Source organism: Magnolia sinica, chromosome 14 (assembly GCF_029962835.1).
Source record: "Magnolia sinica isolate HGM2019 chromosome 14, MsV1, whole genome shotgun sequence".
In the NCBI taxonomy this organism is placed as follows: Eukaryota; Viridiplantae; Streptophyta; class Magnoliopsida; order Magnoliales; family Magnoliaceae; genus Magnolia; species Magnolia sinica.
The window spans coordinates 28,658,094-28,679,156 of record NC_080586.1 but is presented as its reverse complement, the minus strand read 5'-3'; the positions used below and the strand labels follow the sequence as shown (position 1 = coordinate 28,679,156).

Genomic DNA, 21,063 nt, shown 5'->3' with positions numbered 1-21,063 from the left:
CCTATGCACGTAAGCCAGGAGGGCCCCACTGTCGATCTGGATAAATGACGATGTCCAGGGAGGGCCTCCTAGTTAAAAGACGGAATTTTGGTTCAAGAGAGTGGGCCCGATAGCCAAGAAAAGCCCATCATGGGATCTCATGATCGTGGCCCACTAGTCGGATTGATTTCATATTTTAGGTTTTGCTTATTTATGTTATTTAGAACATCGTGAACGCTTTAGATTTTTTTGATTGGTTTTTATTTTAATTTACTTCATCGCCAAGTAATAGGTTGCGCACACAATGCGAGTTTTGGGGTATAGGGTTTTTCCTATAAATAGGCACCCCTTGTAGTTCTTTTGATTCATTGAAGATTAATAAAAATTATGTGTTTTCCTAATCTCTGAGTTATGAAGCCTAATTGGGTGCGAAGCCCTCCCTTCATCGAAGGGTTAACTATCGTAGTGCGAAGCCACATCTATCCCGATTCGCCCCCATCCATCGCCATCTCTACTACCCATCTTCTACCATCCCTTCTTCTTATCTCACCCATCATCTACACTTCGAATCAATCATCTATTCCAGCAATTCTCTTCCCCACAGCAGAATTTCAGAATCTGGCCCTACAGAATGGTTGAAACTTCGGCGGAGCACCATGCACAAACCGTACATCGGATCGAGCTGAGATTTGAGGGTTTTGGAGTCCATCCCTAGCTGACCAGGGCCAAGGTGATCTTTTTCTGACTAATGGGCACCACACACGTGCGGCCAGGATCACACGCACGTGCATTTGGGCCATTGTTGTTGTTCACGCGTGCAGTACTTCTCTGGTTCGTCTCTCTCCTCTCTTTCACTCCGCTTTCACCCAAAATCCCTAAACCTAATCCTAAATTACTCAAATCTCCAATTTTATGCCCCTTTTCTTACCCTAGGGTTCCTCGAATTAGAATTTCTAAATCCCTTGGATTACGGACTGATTACTATGCATGTGTGGATGATTATTTCTTATCTTTGAGTATCGTTTGGTTCATAATTTTTATTTATCCAGCCCTATCATGTGTAGGCCTGGACCCGCATAGATTCTCCTTAATTGAATGTTTGGACTTTCATGTGGGATATGGAATTTGTGTAATTGTTTTTCAACTAACGTGATCTTAAGCCTGAAATCTCGCATATCATATTTAATTTTCATGTCCTGCATCATCAAATCAAAGTGGATTTCTAGAGTTCTAAGGGCCCGTTTGGCTTTAGAGGATTGGAAGGGATTGGATGGTATTGGAAGGGATTGGAAGTAAAATCCCGGGATTGGCCGGGCGTGCCAAACAGACTGGGTGATCTGATCCCGGGATATAGCAATCCCATGGATCTTAAGACAATCCACTGACAACACCATCGTTACCTTTAAATCCCATCCAATCCACCCTAATCCGTTCAAATTTGCTTAGGACGTGTTTGGTTCGAGGGATTGGAAGGGATGGGAAGGTTTAATCCCGGGATTGGCCGAGCATGTCAAACAGACCCGATATAGCAATCCCGGGATATAGCAATCCCATGGATCTTAAGACAATCCACTGACAACACCATCATTACCTTGAAATCCATGCCATCCACCCTAATACCATTCAATCCCTTCCAATCCACCCGGCCAAATGGGCCCTAAGAGATTAGAAATGTTTTTCAAGTTCAAATCAAAGCTTCTTATGTTTTTGCAGGTCGTACTCAATACTTGTCATTAGTAGAGTACTTGTGAACTAAACTTCACTTCCACTAGAAATTTCTCAAATAACAATGATGAGTGGGACCCACGCCCTGGACTTTCTCAAATAGCCCCACTATCTAGTATGAATCACAAATTGTTTGCTTCCGAACTGTACCACGAATATTAATTTATTCATGAATGATTCCTGCTTTTTGTTTTTGTTTTTTCTTTTTTTCCTGTCATTGCTTTTGTTATTGTGTTTTCCTTTTCAGAAACTTACAAACTTCCCTATTATGATAGTATTTCTTCCTATGGTCTCTTTTAAAAAAAAAAAAAATCTTATTAATCTAGAATAATTTCTAACTCAGGTTTTTTTTTTTTTCATAATAATCAGTATTTAAAAAAAAAAAAAAAAATCTATGGATTCTTAAATATTTTACAGGAAAAAAATTAGCAGGTGAAAGAAAAAGATGCAGCATTACAAATATTTGTATTATTTTGACCAACAGCAACTGTGTTATGTGAAATCACAATTCAAACAGTGTTAAAATGTTCTCTAAATCATTTTAACCCATGAGACGGCCATTATGTTACATAAATTGTAACATTGGCACAAATCCCTTTTAAATAAACCAAGCATGCATGGTAAGATGCAATCGAACCTTGGCAACAGGTGTTTGACCAGAATTGGGTTGCATTCCTACAGCAGTGGCATTTGCGAGGATCATTCCTTTCTCTGGACAGAAACTGTCTTTTTCTTCATATGGTCTAGCTTCCCCTGCGACTGCGTGTGCAAGAGCCTTTGCCCTCTCTTCTCAGATAGAAATCATGAAAGTTAGAAAATGAAATGAAGGAAGATTCGCTTCACCAACAAATACCACTTCATGATTATTCTATAAAACGAGCATCCTGGTATATTTTTATAATTACCATTGTTGCGATTGAAAATGACGATCCGAGCTCCTCTACTTTTGGCACCAAAGGCCAGAGCTCTTCCCGCTCCTCCAGCTCCAACCAGCACAAATAGTTTCCCAGCAAGTGGAGAAATGTTGGATGCTTCTCCACTAGTGCCTTTCCTTGCTGTAAAATTGCATTTCTTCCAATTTTAAATGAGACAACTTAGTCAACAGAAACTATTTTTAGACCACGTTTGGATGCTTTGTTTGATGCAGTGGAAATTACTAAACTGCAATTCCCTTCCTTAGGATTCATATTGAGTGAATCAGCTCTATATCGCAATCATGTTGCTTTCAACTTGGATTTGAAAGAAATTTAACTGCAATTTAAGGGCTACTTCCCCATTATGGATACTGAGGGCCCATTTGGACACACTCTCAAAAGGGGCTTTTGAGGCCTAAAAACCATTTTGAACCTAATGGCATTTCATGTCGTGCATTTGGATGCACTTCCACAAACCCCCTTCTGATCCCCCACTCATCAAAATAGGCACTAAAAAGCCTACACGCTGAAAACCAATTGATCGGAAAAGAAGCATGAAAAACCCTTTGCCAAAACCTCCTCTGCGGAAGTGTGTCCAAACTACCCCTAGGGAAGGTAATTACTATTTTGTCATTTCTTCTCTACTGATTCAAACATTGCAATTTGATTCAATAGTGCATTAAAACATAGACTTAAAGAGACCTCATAATTTGAAGCTGATGGAAACACCCTTAACTTCCAAACCCTTCAATCAATCCTGATAAAGCCACTATGTTTACTAGTATCTAAAGTTATATGCAGCAGTTAGAGGTAAAATGGTGAAAAGGATTGAAGCGGCTCTATTTCTAACGGAAGACAAGACTACGGTGATAGTTCACCAATATTTTAACTTATGCCATCCAATCCATGCAACATGGGCTCCACTGCTGAATACATGGCTATCAAATGGATGGAATAAATTAAAATTTGTCCACAATCCAAAAATTCAACGGGTGAAATCAGATTAAGTTGGCTTCACCAATGAAAATGCCAGGCTATGTTCCGTCCACAATGTGGACAACAGTTTGGATGGTCTACATTGACATACATGTATGCCACATGGGGAGTGAACTATCACTGTAAGCTACCCTTTAAATTCTTCTTCTTCTTCCCTTTTTTATTTTTTATTTGCAGATGCCCAACAATCAGTGTTGTTGGACAACAAGAAATTCACAAAAATACTGGTTTTGGTCATTTTCAGAAGGGCTGAGAACGATGTAATCTCAGTCATAGAAATCTTGAGATGATAGTACCTCTCAATGCGTCCTCCATTGCAGTGATAGCAGCCTCACAATCTGTATTATAACCAACCAGCCTCCCATCACTAGGTCTCCTTACAATAGTATTTACAGCTCCTATGGACTGGTAAAGCATGCCACATATTAGAAGTTAATATCTTATATTCCATGCATGCATGCAACTGCAACCATGAAATACCATGGCATGACACTAATGCTGCTCCATTCAAAATTTTCAATGCCAATGTGATTTAATCTACTATAGGCTTAGAGGCATAAGTAGTGTGGGATGTTAGACTATGAAAATTTACGGGACAAGAGCGGCCCATGATTTGGTGATCTTGACTATTGATCTAGTGGCCTCACCATGGATGGTAATGCCCCCAAGAATCTCCCCGACTGGATGGTCCTAACTATTCAGTCATTGGCCAATATTCCAATGAATGTGGACCATTGGTACACCATCTCTTAACCATCTTTCTAGGCCACTGATTGAAGAGTGAGGATCACCTAGTTTTGTGGGAGACTTTTGGAGCAGCATGCATCCATGGTGATGCCATCAGATCAACGAACCATGGGAACCACAATTGCAAAACCATGGTTCTCAGTGAAGCATATGCTTGTCGAAACCCACTTGACATGAAAAGAAAAGTTTCGCCACCTTAGCAAGTGGATGGACTTCATCGCAGCATCCTACAGCAGCTTCCTTGTGTGGAATTCCAACACTAACAGAAACAAACCCGGTTAGATTGCTGAGAAGAAAATCATATACACAACGAACAGATTCTACGAAAACAAAGTTATATAAGGGAATGGCTGCTGAGGAATTATATGATCGTCAGGTATCCTCTGATCATTAGTTTGTACGGGTGGGGCCAAACCCATGGTTCAGTGATGCCAGTTATCTGATGGGCCCCCACAGTTGATGGGACCATGGCCCAAAAATATCTTTGACTGAACACTTCTGACACTTCCACTCACAGCCTAGATGGACATGAAAAGAAATACAACAATGATCCAACTCAATTGACAGAAGGTCAAAGAACAGATGTTAGGATCTTCTAATCTGGAACATTTTTGGGGTATGGTTCATCGACAATGAGACCAACTGAAAACCCCAAGGATCATATAATTCTTCAATGTTGCATACCTGAAACCTGCAAAATCAGGGGATGAATAGACTCTAAAGAACTCATTGATATCATCAACAAGCAATGGGACGTAGATTCCATTATAGCCCGCGTGTCTAAGAGAAGGATTGTGCAGAATGGGACCTTTGCTGTGGCCTACAGGATTCGCAATGAGCCCAAAAACTTTCGTATCCGCATTTACATTCTCAAGCTTATAAACTTGACTAAGGCTAGCCAAAGGAGGCACGCCAGGTATGAGATTGCCTACTGTTGATCCATATACCAGAAAACCGCCAAATTTCGGACACAAGAGCTGGCTTATAAGGCCCCTATCCCCTGTAGCACATGCAATTAACGGCACCTGCTGGTGGATGTAACAAGTGTGAAATTCAATCGTGCAAGAGAACTTGCAAGTCCCTACATTTACCAATTTCGGAGAGTGATCCAGGCCATTTATCAGGTGGGAGCTTCCAGCTTATGTCTTTTGTCCTGAAAATCAGGTCACTTCTGTCATTGGGTAGACCACACATGTATGAGGAACAATGATTGACCACTGCTTCACATTTGATGTAACGTACAGGAGCAGCTTGTCACGACAGACAATGGGACCCAACTGATGAACTGCCTGGATCTTTCACACGCACGTCACATTGGCATGTGTGGTCTTGCGATCAGCCTTTCTGGAGCTTATTGTGCACTATGTTATAAATTCTTGGTGCAATTGTATGATATGTATGCACAGTTACAGATGCAAATGAGGTGAAGATGAATGAAAATTTACAGTCATCCAACCATCAGTACGACTCCTATTAAATTGACTCAACTATATAATTCAAACCTGGGAATGCGAGTGCAAATGGAAAATCCTTGCTATATCTGTGATATTGGTGGCATCTGTTACAACTTTCACAACATCTGCTCCAGTAGATTGCAATCGTGCAACAAGATTTCCAAGCTCCTCTTTTGAAGGCGTTCCACCACTCACATGGCATGACACAATTACTTTGCTACTGCAACGTTTTCTTGAAGGTGCACTCTGTATAAACTCAGCAGCTACCTGCAAATTACCATGCAACATGGTTCAAAGCAGGTTTAGGACTCGATGTTAGTGAGCCCAACATGCATGCATACTAATGCACATCCACAAATGAGCACACCGCAGACTTGGCTGTGTATTAGATGACTTGAATGAAAACTAATGCAGGGGCATTTTCACAACGGGCTCGAGTGGGGTGGCTTGTGGGATGCAGGGGCACACTCGAGATGGGCGGCCTATGTGAGGCTGGTGGCTCGTGTGAGGCGGGCGGCTCATGTGAGGCAGAACCTATGTGATGTGGGGCCCACAACGAGGGGTTCAGCCAAGGACCTAACTCATGGGATGTGGGGCCTGGGCTATGAGATAAATGGATTGATTCACCATGCTCTATCGGTTCGGGCTTTTACAGCAAGTGGTTAGTTGTCTTGCATCGAAGTGGTATCAGAGCAGGAGGTCTCGTGTTCGAGACTCTTCACCAAGGGTGATTAATGCATGCGTATTTTCACACCGGGCTCGAGTGGGGTGGCTCTTGGGATGCAGGGGCACACTCCACAAGGAGGGTTCGGCCAAGGACTTCTTTTACACCATCCATTATTTCTGTACAATTGTGGCCTGCCTGATAGCTGACTGGAGTCTGGACTAATTGTTTGGCATGGTTGGTCCCACATGATGCATGGCTCTGATGCCACACAATCAGGCCATGTGGACATGTCCACATGTAGACGTGCATGTGGAGGATTGTTTAGCAGCATGGTTATTAGAAAAAAGAAAAAGAAAAAGAAAAAAATCCACTCCACTGGATGTTCTGCCGGGTCGGGTCGACTTAAAGATTCAACTCAATTAAATTAACGTGTCTGGATTAATAATAGATGTTTGAATATTATGAATATAAAAAACAGTTTAATTTGTCACAAAAATAGTGCATGGGAAGGTTGTAATGACACTTGCATCTTGCTCATGAGGTCAGGCATTCGAATCTCATCCCCAAGGCATTCACTCAGTGAGTGGCTTGGTTTGAATCATGCCAAGTTGCCTCGAGTTGATTGAGTTAGCGAGCCAACTCCATGAGTCTTGTCAAGTCAAAACCGAGTCTCACTCATTAGCAAGTTTCTCAGTGACTCGACTATAAATCTCATTGAGTTGATTTGACTCAGCCAAGTTTTGAATCGAGTCACTGAGTTTTAGACTATGCTTAGCGGTAAATGAAATATTGTGGCTGCAAAAATATGACAAAAAGTAAAAAACCAAATGTTACAATTCTTAAAACGAACCAAAAGCTTGAACAGTTGGAATAATTTGACTGGAATCTCTGACCATTTTAATCCAAGCTGAGTAATAGGAATCTTGAATTTGCATACCATTGAGGAACAAAAATAATTTTATCTCTAATTCCAATAGAATAGAGTGCAAAGATCATAGAGAATCCTAATATAATGCCATTTTGATATTTCCTTTGGTTGATTGAATTCAAATAAACTTGTCGAATTGGCATAGATATTACAGATCCATTAAGGTAGAAATGATGGAAGTTATTGATATTTCCCAGTACTCACAATAAGGAAGTAGCCCTCAAATTGCAATTACAATTCTTTCCAAGTCCAAATTCAAAATAGTTTGATAGCAATTTGAAGCCCAAAGGCTCATTGTCAAAATATGAATGCAAGGAAACAAATTACAATTTGGTTTTTTCCACTCTATTAGACTAATAGCTGCAATGCAATTTGATAGTGCATCAAAAATCACCTGATGTGTCATAGAATACAAATGCAACCTTTTATTTATTTATTTACTAATCTCCATTTACATTCCATGATCATCCATGATGCATCAAAGACCTTTACCGCCAAACTACTATTGCCATTAACTTGGGTCAATGTTCAAGTCTCGGTAATGACAAAAGAAAGAATCAACATAACAAAAAGGAAGCCGTGGGGATGGTTTGGGCATCCATGAAAATGCAGATGGAAAACCATCTCCTTTGCCCAATATGAAACTCGGATAACAATGGTTCCTACCCATTATCATTCAGTCCCCATTTCAGGGCACATTTTGTGGATGGGACCATTCAGCACATCCCTCCATGTGGGTTCTTAACAAGATGCATCAAATGGACCAGATCCCCTAAATCACAGATGGGCAGATTTACATTCGCTGCCATCTACTTTCTGGGGAAACATCCAAACAGCTCCTCACAGTGCTGTCTATTCAACTGCTTATCTAAAAACCACAATAGTATCAGAGGAACAGTTAAACACAGTATGCTTGATTAAAATGATGACATTTGGTACCTCAAGATCCAGATCAACATATTCAGCACCTAAGTCCAGTGCCAGTTCTAAAACTTCGAAGCATTTCTTCTTTTCAGATGGTCCACCTGATGGATTCAGCCTGACATGACAATGAAAGAAATAGTTGAAAAATCTGAAAATTATGGTAAATGTGAATACTTTCAATAACAATATATATCATTTTATAAAATTTACTACAAACATGTTTAAATTCTGCAATTCAAGAAACTCGTATCTAGTTTCTACCTAAATTCCGACCAATTGTGTTAAATCCATGGCTGCAAGTTCATTGAATAAAACGGTATGTGCTCCAAACAGAAAAAGTCAAATTGATTCTCACTTCACCTACAATTAATTCTCCATTTGCTTGGAATCAATGAATTCATTTCCAAATTCACCAAATTCTTTCTTGTTGATCTGGAACTTCTGATCAATAATAGTCACTAAATTCGAATCCATAACATGGGTCGGAGGGTGAGCTTGAGAAGACTTAAACGAAAGCCATATTATGAGATTTAAAACTGTTTCATGGGCTAAGGTTGCATTTGGATGAACAAGTGAATTGAATTGTGAACGTTCAGTTTGTTCAAGAGGAATTCATCATCATCGTCATCACCATAGCCTTTTCTCCACTATAGAAATAGTAGGATTTGGCTGTGAAATTGCAGTTACATATGTTTCTAGTACAACATGAAATCAGCATAATTACCATCAGGAGCCTGCACTCTCACATTTCAATTTCACTTTATTGAATTATAATTTGTTTATTTCCATTTTATTAGACTAAAATTGCAATTTAATTCAATAGGCATCCAAACATGCGCTCAACAAAATTTGGTTCATGAATTGAATGAATCAAGCCTGTGAACATAGCAAACCGAGGCAACAAAATGCGGAAATGAAAGCAAACCCAACTCAGTAAATCAGAAACTGTGAAAATGGATAATGCTAAACACATAGTTCTCAAAAGAGAGAATGAGTTTCTACTAGGAGTTTGCATTTGCTGGTTGTATCTGCAGATTCTCCACCGCACATGTGGAGATCGACCAAGGTGATGAGAACTTTGATCTAGTGGGCCACCACATTCACAGGTTGTCTATCAAAATATTTTAGCTGCCACATCAATAGCATGAATATGGACACAGTAAACATGAGTAATGGTCAACATTTGACGGGCGAAACTCTCCATGATGGACCATCAGGATTGTCCAATTACAACATTCTGGTTATGGGTCATTCATATGGTGATCCACCAGTTCAAAGGCTCTGAGTAATATAAATGTTTGACATGTATGCAGAGGGATGCTAGAGATGTGCAATCAACCATCCATCCTATGTTATCATAAAAAATCAAATGGCAGCTCACCAGGAAAAAATATCAGTTGAAAAGATTGGCAATTACATATTCCATGCTTCCCAATACATAACCTTTTTATTAAAATTTTCTTATCTAATATGGCCGTGAATTGTTAGTGCCATGAAACACTAAAATGCTCAGGATGGCTCACCGTAGAGGTGTGCCCAAGCCGCTTACCCTTCAGGTCCATATTGTGATGATCCAGACTATTCATCTATTACACCCCACCTTACATGGGCTATGGTGAAATAGTCTTTCTCATCAGCAAGAACATAGCGGAGAGAGTAGCATTCACCCCTCTAAAGCGCGGGGCATAAGCTATAGGCCACTTCTAGATATTTAATCAAAGGTTGTACTTGGTTGTACCAATTTCATGATATTCTACACCAAATTAGATTTATTAATAATGAAATTTAACAAAATTTCATGATATTTGGTGTAACCAAACGAAATCTAAAGTAATAGGAAAGGGCAATGATTGAGTATAAAATAAAGAAAGAGCGACAAAATTGATTTAATACTATTACTTATATTGTTTTACTAAAAGCACTAAATAATTAACTATTTTTTTAATAGAAAAATGTAACAAATCATTGAAAACAGCAATTGATTTTAAATGCCATAGTGAAAAAGAACTTGTAATGTAAGCTAGGTAGCGTGTAGTGTAGTCTATGTAGCATATAGTGTATGCAACTAATCATGTGGCAGAGGTTGCTTGCAACTTAAACTATTTTCATGAGTTATGTAGTGTTAAGGCGAAGCTATGCTACGTAGCGTAAGCAACATGCTATATGGCGTAGCTATTTAAAACATTGCTCGTTGAAGATTTGTCAATACAAGTTCAAGTTAGAAACAAGGGTTCACAAAACCAGTTCCTCACTCAACTTTGTATGGTCAATAAGGCTCTTTGATAACTGAGAATTTTGTCATCTTGCCCACCAAATCCTACTCCCCCCACCTACCCATATGAACACACACCATTGTAAAGGTAACGGTGGCAACCATTACGCATTACGGGGTCGTAATGGCTGTAACTGCTGTTATGGAAAAAAATGACATGTAACTGCCGTTAATAGCACGTTACGTCCCCTATAAAGTCCATAACAGCCCCATAATTGTTTGTTATGGGGCAGATATAGGTTTTTCGTACTTTTTAAGCAACATTACAGGGCAAATACAGGTTTTTCAGGATTTTTTCAATTAAAAAAAAAAAAAAAAAAAAAAAGAGATCATAATGTTCGTTACGGGGGCCGTAACAGCCATTATGACCCATATCGTAAAGGTAACGGTGGTGGCCGTTACAGCCACCGTTACCGTTACACCAAACTTGTATGTGTTGTCACATGAAGATCAAACTGGTCAACTCATCACTTGGAACACACACAAATGGTGAAGAGGAGCATCGGTAAATTTTGTAAGCATCTGGCCCACTTGTAGGGAATCCATAGTGCTCACTTGCTAGGCCATAACCCAAAAATCACATGATCAAATGATCCTAGCTACCACCATGTTTGGACTCCCTGGGAGCTGTTTGATATTGTTTGATATAAGTACACAATCGAGGGCTAGAATATGGTCATTTTCTATGGTTTAACTGATTTTGTTTTCTCACATGTGCCAAATGTGTATGATCTAAACCAATCCTTCATAAGGCAATATCTTTAATGGGCCAGTTTCATTTAACAATCCTAACCATTCTATTGTAGGACTTCTGGGAAAGAAAAATGCTGGTCATAAAAAAAGGTCTTTTCCGTAAATAGACCCAAGGCATGAGGGAGTCCCTTGACAAACCCCCTTTTCAAAAACTTAATTGTTAGACTTGGAACACCTTTTTCTATATTTTGGGATGAGAATGCCCCCAAGTCTTTTTTATGCTAGAACTTATTTTATCACTACTTTCTAGCTAACTCTTCCTTTAACATTACAATTTGACGATCTTATTTCTTTTCGACTACTCTCTCTGGCAAAAACTCCTACCTTGGAAAAATGGGTTCTTCTTCTTTTTACCTTATGCTTAAATGGGCTTGTATTAGGCAGAAAATGATAGGATATGGGATGAAAAAAATATTACAAAATTTTCACTTTTAAAAGATGGATTCTTCTTTCTTTAAAAAGTTCTGCTTAGATAGATATTTTGTCAAGAAATACATACAAGGATAAAAAAACAGAAATTAGTAAAAACTCCACTTTTATAAAATGAGTTCTTCTTATTTCTGTAAAAAATTTGATTAAATGGGTCTACTTGGGAAGAAATCAATAGAAGAAGAAGAGAGATATCAAAAAATTAGGCTTAGATGAGTTTTTTGCCAAGAGTTGGACTTTGGGCCCACTTTTGAAAGGTTAAACTGAAAACAAAGAAAAGACAATCCTCCTTTGGTTTCATGTATTTGAGACAACCCTAAAGGGTTGAATATATAGAGATCTACAATCATCTATACAAGGTAAATGATAAAAGCAGAATCATCTATGTATACATGGAAATTAGTGATACAAGGCATGTGGCCTGTCTAACATAGAAATTAGCTATACAAGGCATGTTTCCTGTCTAACATCCCCCCACAAACTGATGCTGGTCATCGACAAGTAATAGTTTGCCAACTAGAAATGAGTGACGTGCAAAAGTGAGGGACTTCGTGAGAATGTCTGCAATCTGATCATGGGATCCGACATGTGGAAGAGAAATGAGCCTAGACTAAAACTTCTCTCAGATGAAGTGGCAATCAACCTCAATATGCTTTGTCCGTTCATGAAAAACAGGGTTAGAGGCAATTTGAATGGCATTGAGATTATCTACATGGAGTGAAGTAGGATTCTGTAGATGAGCGCCGAAGTCGGAAAGAAGTCCATGTAACCAGACAAGCTAACTACAAACAGCTGACATTGCTCGATACTTTGCTTCCGTGCTTGATTTGGAAACAGTGGCCTGCTTCTTACACTTCCGAGAGATGAGAGAAGTGCCGAGAAAAACACAGTAGCTAGTGGTAGATCTTCGTGTGAGAGCGCAACCGGCCCAGTCAGCATCCGAATAAGCACAAAGGTCCAAAGTTGCCGTGGAGGAGAAGAACAGTAATCGATCCAGATTTCCATGTAGGTATCGTAGGATGCGCAACACTGCAGTCATATGAAGAGTCCGAGGAGCAGATACAAACTGGCTGACTACTTGGACAGTGTAGGCAATATCAGGGCGAGTCATTGTTAAGTAAACCAGACTCCCAACCAAACGGCGGTATAATGTGGGCAGCAAAAGGAGATCACCATCATCACGACCATATTGAATGTTAAGTTCTAAGGGAGTCTTAACTGTCTTCTAATCCGTCAATGAGGCCAAGGCGAGAAGATCCTTGGTATATTTACGCTGGCTGACCAGGATCCCACGTTTAGAACGTGAAAATTCAAGTCCAAGAAAGTATGTCAGATGACCGAGGTCCTTTATCTTGAAGGATGATCTCAGAACTTCCTTTAATGCTGAGATACCAGTAGCATCGCTACCAATCAGAAGTAAGTCGTCAACATATACGAAAACAATGACAATTCCGCGATTAGTGGTGCGTAAAAATAAGAATGGGTTATGACCATTTTGAGTAAAGTCAGCACTCGTAACAACACCGTGAAAGCGTTGGAACCATACCTGAGGTGCTTGTTTGAAGCCGTACAGAGCTTTCTTTAGGCGACATACCTTATTGGCAGAGATTAAAGAGCCAAGAGGAGGCTTCAAATATGTTGTTTCTTGGAGGTCTCCATGAAGAAAAGCATTTTTCACATCTATCTGAGCGAGTAGCCAAGAACGAACGGATGATATTGCTAGAAGAGTGCGAACAGTTTTCATCTTAGCCACAGGAGTGAATGTCTCATCATAATCAATTCTGTGTTCCTGTTTGTATCCCTGAGCGACAAGCCGAGCCTCATATCGATCCAATGATCCGTCAAACTTAAGCTTTACAGAATAAATCCATTTACTACCAATTAATTGTTGGTTAGTGGGTCAAGTGATAATGTCCCACGTATGGTTATCATTCAATGCTTCAAGTTCTTCTGCCATAGCCTTCTTCTAACAATCATGAGTGCCTGAGGGTATGAAGTAGGAATAGATATAGTATCCAGAGTAGCATTCATGGCAGACAGAGTATATCAAGAGATCAGGTTGTCGATGTACATGAGCGGAACGATGTATCAAGGTGGATTCTGGATCGGTAACAAGTATAGTAGGGAGAGTAATAGGTGGTGGATCTGTACGTGGTCGTCGTGAGTAAACCTGCAACAGACAAGGGAGTGTACCCGAGGCAAAAGAAATGTCAGGAAAAGCGGTAAGACCAGGAGAGTTTGGTGCAGGCGGAGGAGGAATGATGAATGAAATGCAATATGCTCAAGAAAAACAGCATGTCGTGACACCCGAATACGACGAGAGACCGGATCATAGCATCGAAAACCCTTCTGAGTTTCTCCAAATCCCAAGTACATACATTTGACTGATTTTGAGAAGAGTTTGTTATGTTCACATGATGCTAAGTAAACATAACATACACAACCAAAAACATGAAATGTGGAATATGTAAGAAGTAAACCGGTGAGAACAAAGTAGGGAGATTGACTGTTTAGAACTTTAGTTGGCATCTGGTTAATCAAGTAGACTGAATGCATCATAGCTTCCGCCTAGAAGGAACGAGGAACACTCATAGCTGTCATTAGGGTATTGGCAGTTTCAATAATATGGCGATTTTTTCGTTCAGCCACTCCGTTTTGTTGTGGAGTATCAGAACAGGTGGTCTGATGAATAATCCCATGACCCTGAAGATATGTACGAAAATTTGTAGAGTGATACTCTCCCCCTGAGTCAGAGAGGAGAGTTTAAATTTTTACCCGAAATTGAGTGTCCACCATAGAGTGAAATATCTTGAATTTTTCAAAAACCTATGACTTAGAGTGCAGAAAGTAAATCCAGGTGTAACGTGTGAAATCATCAATGAATATAACATAGTATCGTAGTCCAGAGAGTAACATAATTGGTGAAGGACCCCAGACATCCATATGCACTAGCTCAAACATAGATGATGATTTTGTACTATTTACAGAAAAAAGAATACACTTACTTTTGGAAAGACAACAGGAAGAACAAGAATGATCCAAATTACTTTTATTAAGAGAAATATTCCCTAACATGCTAGAAGAAAATAACTGAATCAACCGATCGGAATGTGGATGACCCAGGCGAAAATGCCAGAGTTTCCACATTTTATTTGCCGAACAAATATCTGAGGAAGATGGAGAAAAGAAACAACGTGCTGGAGTAACGGATGGGTCAAAGTCTAGCACGTACAGACGTCCTTGCCGCCTACCCCTCCCAAGTACCTTTTCCGTTGCCAGATCCTGCACAAAACAACAGTTTAGAAGAAATATGACTAAGTAATTATTGGATATAAGTTGACCAACAGAAATTAAATTTGAGGAGAGTTTAGGGACATGAAACACATCACGAAGGGTGAACTGGTGATGGGCAGAATGAGAGAAAGTCAATGAACCAACGGACTGATTGGGTATTCTAGTGTCATCCGCAGTAGAAATAGCCTGATTGCCAATGTATGGACGAATGTCGTGAAGATGTGATACGTCACCAGTCATATGATTGGAAGCACCCGAATCGAAGAACCATATAGAAGATGAGGATCTACTTGACATACCAGCAGCAGAAAGTGCCTGCACGATCTGCTGGAGCATCATAGGAGTCAAAGGTGAGGAAAGTCCTTCAGCAGAAATAGTAGATGCAGTATCACTAACAGAAGGCTCGGTAAAAATAGTGGCAGAAAGAGCACGACCACGGCCACAACCTCGACCACCACATCCACCGCCTAAAGAGGATGCATAGGCACGTGAACGGCAGTCCTGAATACCATGACCAGTCCGTCGATAATAAGCGCACCAATCTTTGCACTGAGCGACGACATGTCCCACTTTGTTGCAACCACGACAAGTTAAATGAGTGGAACCACAGTTTGGTGCAGAGGTGGATACAGCGAGTACCAGATCAGATGGTCCCAAAGTTAGGGAAGTGGGAGAGAGAACTTTCAGTCGTTGTTCCTCAGCTAATAAATCATTAATAACTGAATTCAATAAAGGAGTTGGGCTACGGTTCAGGAGAGCAGCCCTACAATGCTTAAATTCTAGATACAGCTTCATAAGAAATTGTCGAACTTGCGCACTAACGCGCATTGTTTGGAATATCTTAAAGTTATGAGGAAATTCAGGATCCATCATAACCATCTCTATCCAAATTGCAACAATTGTAGAGTAGAATGTTTGAATACTTTTGTCACCCTAAGGTGAACCAAATCTTGTTCCAAGCAGTATAACTGAGCCGCATTACTCTGTTGATAAATTGTCTAGAGATGCTCCCATATTGCCTTAGCAGTGCGGTGTGGCGTGAGGCCAACAACAATTGACCGATCGACCAAATCGAGAATACAGGTAATAATCCGTCCATTTTTTATTTCCCACTCAGCTATTTTGTCGGCATCTGTGGAAGTAGGGACAATAACAGATCCATCAATTAGTCCTCATAAACCACGACCCTTGAGGAAACTCTGAAAGTGAATGGCCCATAGATTGTAGTTGGTACCATCGAAACCACATCGTGGGGCCTCTATATGAGAGGAGTCTTTGTCCATAGATCTGAAGTGATGTAAACCACACCAAGGAAGGATGTACCTTGCAGCAAAAGAGCTGGTCCCAGCAGAAGGATGTACCTTCCAACAGCAGCAACAAGGGCTGGGAGAAGATCTGGTCGCAGCAACAAGGTTGGTCGAACGGGACTTGGGGTGCGTGCACGAAGCTGGGGTTGGGCGGAAGGGTTGGTTGACGTAGCAGGGGCGTAGAAGGGGCGCAGGGGTTGGTGCCAGAACAGGGTTTGCTGACGCAGGAGGGGCCAGATCTGTCAGGAGGTGGTGCCACAGGGGTTTGCTGACGCAGGAGAGGCTGGATCTGTCAGGAGGTGGCGCCGGTGACGAAGGAGGTGTCGGATCAGGATGTGCAGCTGAAGATAGTGGAGCAGGGTTGGATTGTTCGAGATCGGTATGGCTCTGATACCATGAAAACAAAGAGAAGACAATCCTCCTTTGGTTTCATGTATTTGAGACAACCCTAAAGGGTTGAATATACTATACAAGGTAAATGATAAAAACAGAATCATATATCTATACATGGAAATTAGCTATACAAGGCATGTTTCCTGTCTAACATAAATAGTGTCCTAATGAGATAAGTTCAGTCCTATTTGAAAGGTCTTCAAATTATCTTTCCTACAAGCTCAAGATCACCTTCATCCGAACTATAACGAGGGAGTTAGGACGGTTATCATAAAATCACATAATGATGGAAAAACCACAAACACAATCACGGTCTGTACACATAAGCGATCGCGGCTTGTACACAACAACAATCGTAGTTTGTACATATAAGTGATCGCAATCGTGGTTTATACACGTTAGCGATCGCAATTTGTACATGTAAGTGATCGCAGTCTGTATGAGGGGATTGCTTATTGAGTAACTCAATATGCTATAACGTAATGAGTAAACTCTGCGGGGTCCACCATGGATGTATGTGTCTTATCCATGATGTCATCCGTTTTTCTAGCTCATTTTAAGGCATTAGCCCAAAATCGAAGCAAATCCAAAGCTCAAGTGGACCACACCACATAAAACAATGTAAATTGAACGCCTACCGTTGAAAACTTCTTAGGGGCCACAAAAGTTTTAGATCAGGCTAATAATTATTTCCCTTTAACCATGTCCATGTCAAGCGATCACAATTGCTTGTGTATAGACCACAATTTTTGTTGTGTACGGACCACAATTGTTGTCGTGTACAAACCGTGATTGCTTATGTGTATAGACTATGATCATTTATGTATACAGACAACTTTCTCTTATGTGTACAGACCACGATCGTGATCGCAATTTTTCCAATATCGCGCTATCTTATGAAAGCAATCATAACTCCCTCATTATAGTTCTAATTGTAGCGATCTTAGGCTTGTTGGAAAAACTAGTTTAAAGACCTTTTAAGTATGACTAAATTATTCCATTTGGACACCATTTGACCTTTCAAAAGTGTACCCAAAGTCTAGCACTTGGTAGAAGACTCATCTAAACCTAATCATTCGATATCAATCGTCTTATTATATCAATTTTTCCTAAGCAAACCTGTCTAGGCAAATTTTTTGCAGAACTAAGAAGAACTCATCTTCTAAAAGTAGAGTTTTTGCTATCAATTTTCTTTTCCTCCATGTATTTCTAAGCAAAAGATCCATTTAAGTAGAATCTCTTGAATAAAGAAGACTTCTCAAAGTGGAAATTTTGTAGTATTTTTTCATCTCATTTCCTCTTTTCTTTACAAACAAGCCCATTTCATGACGCAGGGAAGGACATGATGAGGTCGATCACCGTCTTCCTCAGGGATAACTACTCCGAATACATGGAGCTCCCTGGACTCCTCACAGAGTTTCCTCGAATCCATGAGGGATAAAATAGAAATAATTTCTAATAAATTCGAAAATAAATTAATTGATGATAAAAATGAAATTACAATCCTTTAAATAATGAGTTCAAACTTAAGATGGAGTTACGTGACTTACTATAAATAGTAATATAAATGGTCATCATTCATACTAGACTTCATGGTTTTTTTTTTAATACCAAAAATAGCATGTGTCCAATTTGGCTTAACCATGTTATTCTCCTAATTTTTCTAAGCCCTTTTCATGTTGGGCACGACTCCTACAACTCAAATGATCAAAAGTTATGATCAAACTAAGACATACTATTTATAGTAAAAACGGAAATAAAATGGACTTTTGACCATCGATCTGATGTTATCTCACAAATCCGGTGCGGGCAACCCAACATAGTAGGGTTGATTGGCTAAAATAGCTTCTCCTACAGGAAAATTATATATGATAGTTCGAAAAACTCATTCTTGTTTGCGAGATACGACTGTTTTAAGGTTCTAATGATTCGGATCATTTCTACCTCCGATCAGGCCTTCTCTGGTCCATCTTTGCCATGAAAGTGTTTGCGACCCACTCTACATCAGTCCCTCCACTTCAAAAGAACTCGACCTCAAGTTCTCATCCAGCTTCGGCTCATGATACTCAGGTCTACAATGTCGAAAGTACGCAAGATCTCCATGTCATCTAGAAGACCAACAATGTAAGCGTTATCATTGATCTTTCGGAGGATTCATATCGGTCCAATTTTCTTATTTTTCAACTTGTTGTAGGTCCTTGTCGGAAATCTCTCCTTGTGTAGATGGACCATAACATAGTCTCCCACCTCGAACACCTTTTGCCGCTAATGCTTGTTGGCTTGCTTCTTCTACTTGTTGTTCGAGGCATGCAATTTGGCTTGCACATCCGCATGAATGCCCACAATTCGGTTTTCCATATGTTTTGTTGCAACACATGCTCGGGAGCTTGGGCAAAGAGACCAAGTCAAGTGTAGATTTCCCTGTCGAGTGGTTCACCATGTTGTTGAATAAAAACTTCGCTTGAGACAAGGTCAAATCTCACTATTTCGGTTCGTCACCTGAAATAAACTGAAAGAGGTTTCCCAACGTATGATTCACAACTTCAGTATGCCCATCACTCTGTGGGTGATAGGCATTACTGAACTAAAGTTGTGTACCGAATCGATTCCATAAAGTCCACCAGAAGTGGCTAATGAACTTCGTGTCACAGTCAGAAGTAATGGTCTTGGGAACCCCATGTAGCTGCACGACCTCTCTGAAGAATAGATTCGCCATATGTGTTGCATCGATGGTCTTCTTATATGGGATAAAGTGTGTCATCTTTGAGAAACGATATACCACCAGGAACACCGAATTCATGCCACGATGTGTTCGTGGGAGACCAAGCATGAAGTCCATAGATAAGTCCTCCCAAGGCCCATCTAGTACTGGTAACGGGGTGTATAAGCCCGTATTCTGAGACTGCCCTTGGAGGCTTAACAAATATGACAACGCTGCACTGCTTTACCCACGTCGCATACCGAGTGTGGTCAGTAATACCGCTCATCAACAAAAGCCAACGTCTTGTCTCGCCCAAGGTGTCCAGCAAGGCCACCTCCATATAGCTCTTGAATAATCTGCTCCCTTAGAGAACTTTGGGGGATGTACAGTTGATTCCCTTTGAAGAGGAAACTGTCTTGCATATGTAGGTCACTGCGATGACCCTCTTGGGACCTCATCCATGCATCCTTGAAGTCCTTTTCCTTGGCATACATTTCCCTGAGACAGTCGAAGCCAACCACTCATTGCTCATCGTAACAAGTAGTGATGCACGGCGGTTAACTGCATTAGCTACCTTGTTCTGCTGCCCTGACTTATGCTTTAGAACGAACGTGCATTCCTGCAAAAATGCAACCCATCTAGCATGCACACAATTCACGTTAGTCTGATTGTTAATAAACTTTAAGGATTGATGGTCAGTGTAGAGAACAAACTTCCTCTAAATCAAATAATGTCACCAATGTCGCAGTGCTTGAACAACTACGTATAGCTCAAGCTCTTATGTCGACCACTTCTTTTGGGCTTCGCTAAGCTTCTCACTGTAGAAGGCTACTAGCCTACCTTCTTGTGATAAGACTCTTCCAATTCCGATATATGAGGCATCACACTCAACCTCAAACAACTTGTCGAAACTGGGAAGAAACAAGACCGGTGTTGTGGACAATCGATGCTTGATTTTAACAAAGCTCTTGCCAGGCTCATCGATCCACTGAAATGGGCCTTTTTTCATACAATCTGTAATGGGAGCAACTATAATGCTAAAATTCTGCACAAATCAACGATACAAGGTCGTTAACCCGTGGAAACTACTCACTTCGTGAATGTTCGTCGGGATCGACCATTCCCTGATGGCTCACGCCTTTTCATCGTCCACACAAATGCCCATGGATGTCACAACAAATCCTAAGAACAACAGGTTGTCCGTTAAAAAATTGCACTTTTTTAAGTTGAGGTACAACTTGTTAACTGCTAGGACCTGTAGCACCTGCCTGAGATGTTGCATGTGCTCCGTCTCATCCTGAATATATATCAGGATGTCATCAATATATAGTACCATAAATCGGCTAATGAATGGCTTCAACACCTAATTCATTAGATACATGAAGTATTCAGTGCGTTCGATAGACTGAAGGGCATGACCAGCTACTCATACAACCCTTCATTGGTATTGAATGTCGTTTTCCAATCATCACCGGGCCGGATACGAATCTAATGGTACATACTCCTCAGATCGAGTTTAGAGAATACTTTGAAAACATCTAGCATATCAAGCATGTCGTCCAACCACGGTATCGAGAACC

General features: G+C 40.4%; 1 protein-coding gene across 2 annotated transcripts in view; it reads right to left on the bottom strand.

The window, feature by feature from the left end:
• Positions 1-21,063, bottom strand: part of LOC131224783 (bifunctional 3-dehydroquinate dehydratase/shikimate dehydrogenase, chloroplastic-like) — a 43,361-nt gene that overhangs the window by 5,684 nt on the left and 16,614 nt on the right. Inside the window, exons 2-8 of one of the 2 annotated variants that reach the window (XM_058220148.1) lie at positions 8,350-8,449; positions 5,864-6,082; positions 5,046-5,389; positions 4,557-4,620; positions 3,911-4,019; positions 2,610-2,759; positions 2,342-2,490 (exon numbers count right to left, since the gene is read on the bottom strand). In XM_058220148.1, the coding sequence (XP_058076131.1) occupies positions 2,342-2,490; positions 2,610-2,759; positions 3,911-4,019; positions 4,557-4,620; positions 5,046-5,389; positions 5,864-6,082; positions 8,350-8,449 (1,135 nt within the window). The remainder of the gene's footprint in view (positions 1-2,341; positions 2,491-2,609; positions 2,760-3,910; positions 4,020-4,556; positions 4,621-5,045; positions 5,390-5,863; positions 6,083-8,349; positions 8,450-21,063) is intronic. The other variant, XM_058220149.1, reaches the window with a different exon arrangement.